The sequence below is a fragment of the Cynocephalus volans genome, chromosome 5 (genome assembly GCF_027409185.1).
Source record: "Cynocephalus volans isolate mCynVol1 chromosome 5, mCynVol1.pri, whole genome shotgun sequence".
Lineage (NCBI taxonomy): Eukaryota > Metazoa > Chordata > Mammalia > Dermoptera > Cynocephalidae > Cynocephalus > Cynocephalus volans.
The window spans coordinates 164,715,711-164,729,702 of NC_084464.1; the positions used below are offsets into that span (position 1 = coordinate 164,715,711).

Below are 13,992 nucleotides of genomic sequence, written 5' to 3' on the forward strand. Positions count from 1 at the left end.
CTACACCACAAACTCCTTTGGCAGCGGCTCCTCCCCGAGCAGGTCCAGGGAGAGGCAGTTCATGGGCCTCTTGCTGTGGAGGGTGGCCCTGGTCTCGCAGGGGGCGGCCAGCCCTCCCTCTGGGGCTCAGCCAAAGGTGCAGCTGTGTGAGGCGGGTGCAGGGCATGGGGCCGGCCGGCACAGACGCACGTCGTCCAGGCTGCAGCTGTGCCGTTGCTCACTGCCGCTGGCTTTCACATCCCCGACCTGCAGGGACAGACCATGGGCTGTGGCCTTCTCCCCTCCGGGGCTGCAGACTCCATCCATGCTGGTCTAGCTACAGAGCTGCACCTGCCTGCCGACGTCCACCTGACCTGGACGGCTTCTCTGCACACGCTCGGTCTCGGCCTAACGGGCCGTCCCACCAGGGATGCTCACTCGGTCCCAGAAGCCAGGCTGCCTCCTCCCTCACCTCCCCCGGCCTCCTGGCACACAACAGCACTGCAAGCCACCTGCCTCAGTTTCCCTATAATATTGCTGACCCTCAACATGTCCGCATGGTCGGGGGGCTGTGAGCTCTGTAGAGCAGGGGCTCAGGCGCTCTGTTCCGATGCACTTCGGGAGCCCCGGGGCCCCCGTCCCCCGCAGAGAGCCCTGAGGGGGCCTCCGGCCCTGGCCCCCGGGGCACTGGCCGCCTGCAGCTTCTCTCCCCAGCTATGCTCTTCCTTCTAACTCACTGGGCCAGATGCTCTCTTTTTGCTGCGCTTTGGGAACAGGCTCCAGGTGGTGTCCCCGCACACAGCTCCAGAGCCACCTGGGACAGCAAGAGCTGCCCTCGCTACACACCGGAGGAGACTGTGTTCAGAGTGGACTGTCCCAGATCCTGTCTAGCTGGGCGCGTCCACCACCCAGAGGTGATGCCTCACACGGGACTTCTCTGCCGCGACAGCCCCGCCATCCTCCTTGAGGACCCCCATGTAGCGCACAGGCAGACGTGTGGCAGCAGCTCTGATCTGCCTTCCACGTGCTTCTCCTGTTTCCGATCAACACTGTTTTCAAGAGCAGACGGTCTCTGGCCACAAGCCCCAGCTGCTTTGGGAAGGCACCATCTCCTCTGCTAAACGAGCTGCTCTGGATTTGGGCTGGCCTGGCCCTGCTGTCATAGCCCCACTCGGGACATGCGGCCTCTTCTCCCCTCCTCCCTGCATCTAGCTCTGACCCCCTCTGAGTTCAGCCTCACGCTTCCTGCTCAGCCACACCACGGTTTTCTCTTTCTTTCTGGAGGATTCATCATGGGGCTCACCGGAGCAGAGGCCCCACTCTCCTGGGGGCAGGGCCCCGGTCAGCTTGGAGCCAGGCCAGGAACCCCAAGCCCACCCATGGGACATGAAGGACAGCCCAGAGAGCCCTGTACCTACGGGGCCCCCCACTGGATGGTGGAGCTGGATGGAGGGAAGGAGGGTGGCCAGTCTGTGTGCACGGCCACACACAGTGCCACATGTAGAGCCACAGGCAGGGCCACATGCAGGCTGCATGATGCTTCCACATGGGTCCCTCAGGCTGGGCTCTGAGCTCCATAGAGCAGGGGGTCAGGTGCTTTGCACACACAGGCCCCCACACAGAGCACACACGGGTCCACACACAGAGCACACGGGTCCACACGCAGAGCACACACAGGCCCACATGCAGAGCACACAGAGCACATGCAGATCCACATGCAGAATACACACAGGTCCACATGCAGAGCACATGCAGGGCACATGCAGGCCACACACAGACCCACATACAGGCTACATGCAGGTTCATACAACCCCAGACCAGGAGGACCCACACTCCTCACTGAGTGGAGGCAGCACTCACTTGGGAGCTGAGGCCGAGGCTGTGAAAAAGCCCCGAGCTGCCTTGTTCCCCAAGAGCCTCACCCTCCCCTCCTGCCTGGTGTCTCCAGGGGTCTCTGTTGAGGGCCCTTGGGTGGGCCTAGGACGGCGGGCCTGGGAGATGGGGTGGAGTGGGGCCCCTACCTGGTGTGGGGCCTCAGCACTCCGGCCTCTGGTCTTGAGCAGCGTGACTCGCGCCACCGCGAAGGGCTCCAAGCCAGCAGCTATGGGGAGGGGGCGTGAGCAGGGGCCTAGGCTTCTGGGTCCCCTCTAACAGGTGGTATCTCCTCCTTGCCTGGGTGGGATCCCACCATGAGCCCTGAACACTTCCCTGTGGGGCCGGTGGGACCCGGGGCCCTCGTGAGGCCGGGCCTGGGGCTGGGGGAGAGGCTGGGCTCATAGGAAAGGTAGGCAAAGGGCCAGGGCCGCTGCCTGTCCCCACGGCACACTCTGCTCTCGTGCCTTGACACTGTAGCTGCTTTGGTTGACAAAATTCTGATGTCTGATAAAACGGGCTGTCACCGAGCAAATGTCGTGTTCTGTTACTATCCCCCTGGACTGTGAGCCACAGAGTGTGGACAAAGCCTCAGAGATGAGGGCCACCGGTCCTTTACCAGTGGTCCCAGCATTCAAAATTTAATGGTGGACACACTGGTGAGTGACAGAAACTACCTGACCCTGGGTGAGGCTGGGTAGTCATCACTTAGGGATGCTGGTGACCTTAGGTGACTCTGGGTGACTCTGGGTGATATTGGTTGATGCTGGGTGGCCATCAGGCCCTGAGGCCAGTCCTCAGATGACTCCATCACATCCACTGTCAAGGATGTGGGGTTGCCCAGGGGCCAGGCCAGTCCACCGTGGGACGAACTGCAGAGAAAGCTAAGGGACCTCAGCCATTCACACCCCAGGACACCCCACTCCTGTCCCTGACCCTGGCCATGTGGCCACCCTGCGCTGGTTGGGATGCTGATGGCAGGTGGCAGGCAGCTCCACCCTCCGGTCTCGGCCACTTCTGGTATGTTCTGGCACACTTCCTGTGACTCATGGTCTCATGTAGCTTGGTCTCTCTCAGGGGACCAACACTTGGGGGGGCAGGTTGGGGCTGGTGGGGCCACAGACTCACCATCCAGCCGGGCCTGAGTGTCAGCCCGGGGCTGGCCTGTGCTGCTGCTGCCATGGCTGGTGCTGCAGCTGCTGGACGATGTGTTCCCAAGGAGCCCCGCAGCCCCCGCGGACTCGTCCACTGACATCTCCCCAGACTCCGGCTGGGAGTCGACCTCGATGCCGGACATGTGGGAGCTGCTGTGGCTGCTGGCGGAGCAGAGTGAGAGGCGGTGGCGGGGGCACCAGCTGCCGTCCCTGCTGCCCGGGGAGCCCCTGTCGACCGGGTCCAGGTCCAGCTCCAGCGTGTCGCTGACGTAGGACTCCCGGTAGTGCTTCTTCTCTGTGCAGGAGGGAAGCACGCGTGAGAGCCAGGCAGAGACGGCTCCTTAGAGCCAGGCAGACACAGTGGGGACAGCCAGGGACAGGCGCGCGAGCTCCGGTCAGGTGAAGATGAGGCAGAATGAGACGCTGGGCAGGGCGGGATGCTGAGGCTGGACCCTTCCATAACCTGCGTTTCTTGCTCTTTCTGGGGCAAACGATGTGAGCAGTGGGAAACCGAGGCCTGGGATTCTAGAACAATGAACATAGAAGGTCACGGCAGCCCTCAAGCTGTCCTCCTCCCCTGGCCCCCATCTACAGAATCCTGCTCCAAGAAGAGCCGGGGATGGTGGGTCACCACTACCCCCTTGACCGGAACATCTTGAGGGACACGGGAGCCACTGGTCACCGCCCATGACAGGAGAAAGAGAAGGTGCAGCCCAGCCGCTGTATCTGAGCATCTGGCCCGACCCGGGCGGGCGTGCCCACCTTCCGCCGCCTCGAGCTGCTGCAGCTGTCGCAGCGTGGGCTGCAGGCCGAGGTGCAGCTGGTGGCTGCTGCGGAGCAGCTGCAGCAGGTGCCGGGAGCGCCAGGCGCAGCCCGTGTAGTAGACCAGCTTCGGCGCCGACGGCAGCCCGTCCGGCTGGATCTCCAGCTTCTTGCCCTGAACAAATGGGGGACACGCAACTTTACAAACTGAGAACCACCGCCCCGGTGACGGGAAAGAATGGAACGTCAGCATAACCCCAGCCGGGAAGTGGCCGAGGGTGTCATTACACAAATTTGATGTCTGTATGCAAACGGGTTCTGTGGCCGCTGCACCCAGGGTGCTCCGCTCTGTCCTTGGGGATGAGAAGATGCCTGAGCATCCAGAGGAGTTCTCCTATGCTAGAACCTTCCTTGCCCACAGCTGCCTAAGGGGGTGTGGAGAGAAGGGTGGGACGTGACATCGTCGGTCTCACTGCATCCCCCGCATCCCAGCCATGGGTGGCCCAGGGAGCCAGCTCTGGGGCCGGGACGAGAGGGACAGAGGCTGCAACAGGTGCGTGTCCGTGATTTGTCCTCTCTCCCTTTATTTTCTCCACTCAGGAGCCAGAAGTCCTCTTTCGATAAGAACAGCCTCAGGACCTCAGCATGGCCCCGTAATGCTGGGCGCCAGCAGAGCCAGGCCAGGCACAGCCCTGAGGACGGGCGGGAGGAGCAGGGTTTGTGCGCTGAGCGGCGGCAGCAGGGGACCGTGAACCTTGTGGGGATGCAGAGCCAGGGAAGCACCCTGAGGACAGACACAGTGCCCAGGCTCTCCAGGGCTCTAGCAGCATTGAGAATCCCCCAACAGACACCCACCAGAAACACCAGCTTCCTGATGTGGGGCCAGGGGAAGTCGCACAGCAGCTGCCGAGAGTGGCTCGCCTCCTGCAAAACAGGAGATACGGGCATGTCCAGGAGGGGCTGGCAGCGCTGTGATGGAAGGAGGGGCAGTGAGGCCCAACCCTTGTGGGGAGCGGGAGGGGAGGAGGAGGAGAGGGAGAGGAGGGGGTGGGAAGGAGGGGGAGGGGGAGGGGAGGAGGAGGAGAGGGAGAGGAGGGGGGAGGGGAGGGGAGGGGGAGGAGAGGGAGTGGAGGGGGTGGGGAGGAGGGGGAGGGGGAGGGGAGGGGGAGGGTCTCCGTGAGGCTGGCCAGCCTGGCCAGTCACCTGATAGATGTGCATTCCTTGGAGCGTCAGTCCCAGGACAATGGTCAGGTGATCTTCCTTTTTATCCTAAACGCACACAGGTCAGAGAGGTGAAAGTCGTGGACCTGGGGAGGGTCCAGCCTCAAGGGCAGGTGGGGTGTGGTCAGTCCGGCCAGGGGCTATGGACCCTCCAGGAACCAGCTGACTGTGGCCCCAGGCTGGCTCCCAGGACCCCTGTCAATGCCAGAGGCTGCTCACTGCCACCTGCCCCCAGCACCTTCTGTCTTTCAATTCACCTAACATACTCAAGCTCCTTAAACCTCAACGGATAAAACGTCAGTCCCCAAATTCTTCCTGTGCAGGGCTGTCCCCTAAGAAATAAACGCCATGCTGCGTGTGGACGCTGGCAGGAAAATAGTGGAGGCCAAGTCTGTTCACAGATAGTCTCCTTCGTTCCAGTATTAGACCAACAACTCATTTATCACAGCAAAAGCTGAGCGGGCTTTGGCTTCCCAGGACAGTCCACAAAGTTTTCATGTCACCCACCCAAACCCACCGGAGGACCAGCAGTCCCACCTCCATGAACAAGCACAACTTAAACCTCCATCACACCAAGCCCAGCCATGTCCTGAAGACTCACTGTCACCCCCTGTCCTGGGGTCCTGGTCATACTGTCAGCCGTGGGGGATCTGTGTGTCCCTGTGCTGGGGTCGGGCCCTGCCCCCTGCCCCCGGCCACCTTGTACAGCCTGAAGAAGTGGACGGGCACGTCCTCCAGCTGGCAGGCCTCCCTGATGACGTGCAGCTCGGCCTCCGTGGGGCTCAGGCCGCGCTGCTCGCGGTGTAGGGCGGGCAAGTGGCTGAGGATGTAGTCGGTCCCCCTCTTAGCGACGATCTGTGGACGGATGGAGGGGACATCTAGGTGCCTCCACCCGGGTGGTGATTCTGCCCCCAACACACCATGGCTCTTCAGAACCTGCCCGTGGGGATGGGACGGACCACGAGCTGGGCACGGGGGAGGCCCAGAGGGACAGGGTGCCGGGAGCGCAGCGGCTGTGCAGGAGGCCCAGAGGGACAGGGTGCCAGGAGGGCAGCGGCTGTGCGGGAGGCCCAGAGGGACAGGGTGCCAGGAGGGCAGCGGCTGTGCGGGAGGCCCAGAGGGACAGGGTGCCGGGAGGGCAGCGGCTGTGCGGGAGGCCCAGAGGGACAGGGTGCCGGGAGCGCAGCGGCTGTGCGGGAGGCCCAGAGGGACAGGGTGCCGGGAGGGCAGCGGCTGTGCGGGAGGCCCAGAGGGACAGGGTGCCGGGAGGGCAGCGGCTGTGCGGGAGGCCCAGAGGGACAGGGTGCCGGGAGGGCAGCGGCTGTGCGGGAGGCCCAGAGGGACAGGGTGCCGGGAGGGCAGCGGCTGTGCGGGAGGCCCAGAGGGACAGGGTGCCGGGAGGGCAGCGGCTGTGCGGGAGGCCCAGAGGGACAGGGTGCCGGGAGCGCAGCGGCTGTGCGGGAGGCCCCGAGGGACAGGGTGCCGGGAGCGCAGCGGCTGTGCGGGAGGCCCAGAGGGACAGGGTGCCAGGAGGGCAGCGGCTGTGCGGGAGGCCCCAGGGCAGCTCAGAGCCCGGGAGGGCACCGTTCCGGGTCACACACGAGGAAACCGAGCAACCGAGACGCAGCGCCGGCGCGGCGGGGCGAGGACCCCACAGGCGGGAAGAGACGGCGCGGCGGGGCGCGGCGGGGCGCGGCCTCACCCAGGGCGGGAAGTAGGCGCTAGGCTCGAAGTAGCGCCGCGCGCACCGGCTCGCTCAGGTCGTCGAGGTCGCCGAGGTCGCCGAGGTCGCCGAGGTCGGCCTGCAGCGCGCACCACCAGAAGGAAGTAGGCGTCCTCCCGGTGCGCGCGCTCGGAACTCGGCACGCGCTCCCGCAGCTGCACGTACAACAGGCGCCGCGCCGCGACGTCCCTGCCCGTGGGCGCCGGCGGTGGGCGAGGGCTCGGGCTGGGGCAGGGGCAGCCACCCCGCGCCCCTCCCCTCGACCCCCTCCACGACCGCCCCTCTGTCCTCCCCGCGACCACCCCTCTGTCCTCCCCGCGACCTCCCCTCTGTCCTGCCCGCGACCACCCCTCTGTCCTCCCCGCGACCTCCCCTCTGACCTCCCCGCGACCTCCCCTCTGTCCTCCCCGCGACCTCCCCTCTGTCCTCCCCGCGACCTCCCCTCTGTCCTGCCCGCCACCTCCCCCCTGTCCTCCCCGCCACCTCCCCTCTATCCTCCCGTGCCCTCCCCATGCCCCTCCTGTCCACCCGGCCAGTGCCCACCCCGCACCCTCCCCAGGGGCCCTTCCTCTCTGCAGGGCCAGCCCAGCCCGCTCCTGCAAGGCGCCCTCCGTGAGGCCCAGACGGAGCTTTACCCTCCAGGCCAGGGCCAGGCACCTTCCCTAGTGGGGGTCGCTGCAGCGCCAGCATTTGGAACCTGCTGACCCCAGGGCAGACCAGGTCTCTAGAAGCGCATTCCCAACAGATGGGCACGGAGCAGGAGACAGGCTCAGGCAATCTTAATTCCAGACTTTTTCTGACACTGTGATATCACCCATCCTGCTGAGCCCCACAGCACAGGGTCTGCCTTCCACACAACCACACATCCCTCCTGCTCCAGACCCTTCCACACAACCACACATCCCTCCCGCTCCAGACCCTTCCACACAACCACACATCCCTCCTGCTCCAGACCCTTCCACACACCCACACCCCTCAATCTCTAGAACCTTCCACACACCCACACATCCCTCCAGCTCCAGACCCTTCCACACACCCACACCCCTCAATCTCTAGAACCTTCCACACAACCACACATCCACACATCCCTCCCGCTCCAGACCCTTCCACACAACCACACATCCCTCCCGCTCCAGACCCTTCCACACATCCACGCCCCTCAATCTCTAGAACCTTCCACACAACCACACATCCCTCCCGCTCCAGACCCTTCCACACAACCACACATCCCTCCTGCTCCAGACCCTTCCACACATCCACACCCCTCAATCTCTAGAACCTTCCACACAACGACACATCCCTCCCGCTCCAGACCCTTCCACACACCCACACCCCTCAATCTCTAGAACCTTCCACAACCACACATCCACACATCCCTCCCGCTCCAGACCCTTCCACACACCCACACATCCCTCCCACTCCAGACCCTCCCACACAACCACACATCCCTCCTGCTCCAGACTCTTCCACACACCCACACCCCTCAATCTCTAGAACCTTCCACAACCACACATCCACACATCCCTCCCGCTCCAGACCCTTCCACACACCCACACAACCCTCCTGCTCCAGACCCTCCCACACAACCACACATCCCTCCTGCTCCAGACTCTTCCACACATCCACACCCCTCAATCTCTAGAACCTTCCACACAACCACACATCCCTCCTGCTCCAGACCCTTCCACACATCCACACCCCTCAATCTCTAGAACCTTCCACACAACCACACATCCCTCCTGCTCCAGACCCTTCCACACATCCACACCCCTCAATCTCTAGAACCTTCCACACAACCACACATCCACACATCCCTCCCGCTCCAGACCCTTCCACACAACCACACATCCCTCCTGCTCCAGACCCTTCCACACATCCACACCCCTCAATCTCTAGAACCTTCTACACAACAACACATCCACACATCCCTCCCGCTCCAGACCCTTCCACACACCCACACATCCCTCCTGCTCCAGACCCTTCCTCACAACCACACATCCCTCCCGCTCCAGACCCTTCCACACAACCACACATCCCTCCTGCTCCAGACCCTTCCACACATCCACACTCCTCAATCCCTAGAACCTTCCACACAACCACACATCCCTCCCGCTCCAGACCCTTCCACACACCCACACATCCCTCCTGCTCCAGACCCTTCCTCACAACCACACATCCCTCCTGCTCCAGACCCTTCCACACATCCACACTCCTCAATCCCTAGAACCTTCCACACAACCACACATCCCTCCTGCTCCAGACCCTTCCACACACCCAGACATCCCTCCTGCTCCAGACCCTTCCTCACAACCACACATCCCTCCCGCTCCAGACCCTTCCACACAACCACACATCCCTCCTGCTCCAGACCCTTCCACACATCCACACTCCTCAATCCCTAGAACCTTCCACACAACCACACATCCCTCCCGCTCCAGACCCTTCCACACACCCACACCCCTCAATCTCTAGAACCTTCCACAACCACACATCCACACATCCCTCCCGTTCCAGACCCTTCCACACACCCACACATCCCTCCCACTCCAGACCCTCCCACACAACCACACATCCCTCCTGCTCCAGACCCTTCCACACATCCACACCCCTCAATCTCTAGAACCTTCCACAAAACCACACATCCCTCCCACTCCAGACCCTTCCACACAACCACACATCCCTCCTGCTCCAGACCCTTCCACACATCCACACCCCTCAATCTCTAGAACCTTCCACACAACCACACATCCACACATCCCTCCCGCTCCAGACCCTTCCACACAACCACACATCCCTCCCGCTCCAGACCCTTCCACACATCCACACCCCTCAATCTCTAGAACCTTCCACACAACCACACATCCCTCCTGCTCCAGACCCTTCCACACAACCACACATCCCTCCCGCTCCAGACCCTTCCACACAACCACACATCCCTCCTGCTCCAGACCCTTCCACACATCCACACCCCTCAATCTCTAGAACCTTCCACACAACCACACATCCCTCCCGCTCCAGACCCTTCCACACATCCACACCCCTCAATCTCTAGAACCTTCCACACAACCACACATCCCTCCTGCTCCAGACCCTTCCACACATCCACACCCCTCAATCTCTAGAACCTTCCACACAACCACACATCCCTCCAGCTCCAGACCCTTCCACACATCCACACCCCTCAATCTCTAGAACCTTCCACACAACCACACATCCACACATCCCTCCCGCTCCAGACCCTTCCACACAACCACACATCCCTCCTGCTCCAGACCCACACATTCACACCCCTCAATCTCTAGAACCTTCTACACAACAACACATCCACACATCCCTCCCGCTCCAGACCCTTCCACACACCCACACATCCCTCCCGCTCCAGACCCTTCCACACAACCATACATCCCTCAATTTCTAGAACCTTCCACACAACCACACATCCCTCCTGCTCCAGACCCTTCCACACACCCACACATCCCTCCTGCTCCAGACCCTTACTCACAACCACACATCCCTCCCGCCCCAGACCCTTCCACACAACCACACATCCCTCAATTTCTAGAACCTTCCACACAACCACACATCCCTCCTGCTCCAGACCCTTCCACACATCCACACCCCTCAATCTCTAGAACCTTCCACACAATCACACATCCCTCCTGCTCCAGACCCTTCCACACAACCACACATCCCTCCCACCCCAGACCCTTCCACACACCCACACATCCCTCCTGCTCTAGACCCTTCCACACAACCACACATCCCTCCCGCCCCAGACCCTTCCACACACCCACACAACCCTCCTGCTCCAGACCCTTCCACACAACCACACATCCCTCCCGCTCCAGACCCTTCCAAACAACCACACATCCCTCAATCTCTAGAACCTTCCACACACCCACACATCCCTCCCGCTCCAGACCCTTCCACACAACCACACATCCCTCAATTTCTAGAACCTTCCACACAACCACACATCCCTCCTGCTCCAGACCCTTCCACACATCCACACCCCTCAATCTCTAGAACCTTCCACATAACGACACATCCCTCCTGCTCCAGACCCTTCCACACAACCACACATCCCTCCCACTTCAGACCCTTCCACACAACCACACATACCTCCCACTCCAGACCCTTCCACACACCCACACCCCTCAATCTCCAGACCCTTCCACACATCCACACCCCTCAATCTCTAGAACCTTCCACACAACGACACATCCCTCCCGCTCCAGACCCTTCCACACAACCACACATCCCTCCCACTCCAGACCCTTCCACACACCCACACCCCTCAATCTCCAGACCCTTCCACACAACCACACATCCCTCCCGCTCCAGACCCTTCCACACAACCACACCCCTCAATTTCTAGAACCTTCCACACAACGACACATCCCTCCTGCTCCAGACCCTTCCACACATCCACACATCCCTCCTGCTCCAGACCCTTCCACACATCCACACCCCTCAATTTCTAGAACATTCCACACAACCACACATCCCTCCTGCTCCAGACCCTTCCACACATCCACACCCCTCAATCTCTAGAACCTTCCACACAACCACACATCCCTCCTGCTCCAGACCCTTCCACACAACCACACATCCCTCCCGCTCCAGACCCTTCCAAACAACCACACATCCCTCAATCTCTAGAACCTTCCACACACCCACACATCCCTCCCGCTCCAGACCCTTCCACACAACCACACATCCCTCAATTTCTAGAACCTTCCACACAAGCACACATCCCTCCTGCTCCAGACCCTTCCACACATCCACACCCCTCAAACGCTAGAACCTTCCACATAACGACACATCCCTCCTGCTCCAGACCCTTCCACACAACCACACATCCCTCCCACTTCAGACCCTTCCACACAACCACACATACCTCCCACTCCAGACCCTTCCACACACCCACACCCCTCAATCTCCAGACCCTTCCACACATCCACACCCCTCAATCTCTAGAACCTTCCACACAACGACACATCCCTCCCGCTCCAGACCCTTCCTCACAACCACACATCCCTCAATTTCTGGAACCTTCCACACATCCACACATCCCTCCCGCTCCAGACCCTTCCACACATCCACACCCCTCAATTTCTAGAACCTTACACACAACCACACATCCCTCCTGCTCCAGACCCTTCCACACAACCACACATCCCTCCTGCTCCAGACCCTTCCACACATCCACACCCCTCAATCTCTAGACCCTTCCACACAACCACACATCCCTCCCACTCCAGACCCTTCCACACACCCATACCCCTCAATTTCTAGAACCTTCCACACAACCACACATCCCTCCTGCTCCAGACCCTTCCACACATCCACACATCACTCCTGCTCCAGACCCTTCCACGCATCCACACCCCTCAATTTCTGGAACCTTCCACAAAACCACACATCCCTCCTGCTCCAGACCCTTCCACACAACCACACATCCCTCCTGCTCCAGACCCTTCCACACATCCACACCCCTCAATCTCTAGAACCTTCCACACAACCACACATCCCTCCCACTCCAGACCCTTCCACACACCCACACCCCTCAATCTCTAGAACCTTCCACACAACCACACATCCCTCCCACTCCAGACCCTTCCACACACCCACACCCCTCAATCTCTAGACCCTTCCACACAACCACACATCCCTCCCTCTCCAGACCCTTCCACACACCCACACCCCTCAATCTCTAGACCCTTCCACACAACCACACATCCCTCCCACTCCAGACCCTTCCACACACCCACACCCCTCAATCTCTAGAACCTTCCACACAACCACACATCCCTCCCACTTCAGCCCCTTCCTCACACCCACACCCCTCAATCTCTAGAACCTTCCACACAACCACACATCCCTCCCACTCCAGACCCTTCCACACAACCACACATCCCTCCTGCTCCAGACCCTTCCACACATCCACACCCCTCAATCTCTAGAACCTTCCACACAACCACACATCCCTCCTGCTCCAGACCCTTCCACACAACCACACATCCCTCCCACTTCAGACTCTTCCACACAACCACACATCCCTCCTGCTCCAGACCCTTCCACACACCCACATCCCTCAATCTCTAGAACCTTCCACACAACCACACATCCCTCCTGCTCCAGACCCTTCCACACATCCACACCCCTCAATCTCTAGAACCTTCCACACAACCATACATCCCTCCCGCTCCAGACCCTTCCACACAACCACACATCCCTCCCACTCCAGACCCTTCCACACACCCACACCCCTCAATCTCCAGACCCTTCCACACAACCACACATCCCTCCCGCTCCAGACCCTTCCACACAACCACACCCCTCAATTTCTAGAACCTTCCACACAACGACACATCCCTCCTGCTCCAGACCCTTCCACACATCCACACATCCCTCCTGCTCCAGACCCTTCCACGCATCCACACCCCTCAATTTCTAGAACATTCCACACAACCACACATCCCTCCTGCTCCAGACCCTTCCACACATCCACACCCCTCAATCTCTAGAACCTTCCACACAACCACACATCCCTCCCACTCCAGACCCTTCCACACACCCACACCCCTCAATCTCTAGACCCTTCCACACAACCACACATCCCTCCCACTCCAGACCCTTCCACACACCCACACCCCTCAATCTCCAGACCCTTCCACACATCCACACATCCCTCCCGCTCCAGACCCTTCCACACATCCACACCCCTCAATTTCTAGAACCTTACACACAACCACACATCCCTCCTGCTCCAGACCCTTCCACACAACCACACATCCCTCCCACTCCAGACCCTTCCACACACCCACACCCCTCAATCTCCAGACCCTTCCACACATCCACACATCCCTCCCGCTCCAGACCCTTCCACACATCCACACCCCTCAATCTCTAGAACCTTCCACACAACCACACATCCCTCCTGCTCCAGACCCTTCCACACATCCACACCCCTCAATCTCTAGACCCTTCCACACAACCACACATCCCTCCCACTCCAGACCCTTCCACACACCCACACCCCTCAATTTCTAGAACCTTCCACACAACCACACATCCCTCCTGCTCCAGACCCTTCCACACATCCACACATCCCTCCTGCTCCAGACCCTTCCACGCATCCACACCCCTCAATTTCTAGAACCTTCCACACAACCACACATCCCTCCTGCTCCAGACCCTTCCACACAACCACACATCCCTCCTGCTCCAGACCCTTCCACACATCCACACCCCTCAATCTCTAGAACCTTCCACACA

At 60.8% G+C, this 13,992-nt stretch overlaps 1 protein-coding gene across 1 annotated transcript in view; it reads right to left on the minus strand.

The window, feature by feature from the left end:
• The window catches only part of FRMD1 (FERM domain containing 1), a 37,357-nt gene continuing 23,365 nt past the window's right edge, over nucleotides 1-13,992 (minus strand). The window contains 9 exon segments of the mRNA XM_063098388.1: nucleotides 1-246; nucleotides 2,001-2,080; nucleotides 2,980-3,300; nucleotides 3,768-3,942; nucleotides 4,971-5,036; nucleotides 5,688-5,843; nucleotides 6,691-6,741; nucleotides 6,743-6,803; nucleotides 6,805-6,900. Coding sequence (XP_062954458.1) covers nucleotides 1-246; nucleotides 2,001-2,080; nucleotides 2,980-3,300; nucleotides 3,768-3,942; nucleotides 4,971-5,036; nucleotides 5,688-5,843; nucleotides 6,691-6,741; nucleotides 6,743-6,803; nucleotides 6,805-6,900 — 1,252 coding nt within the window.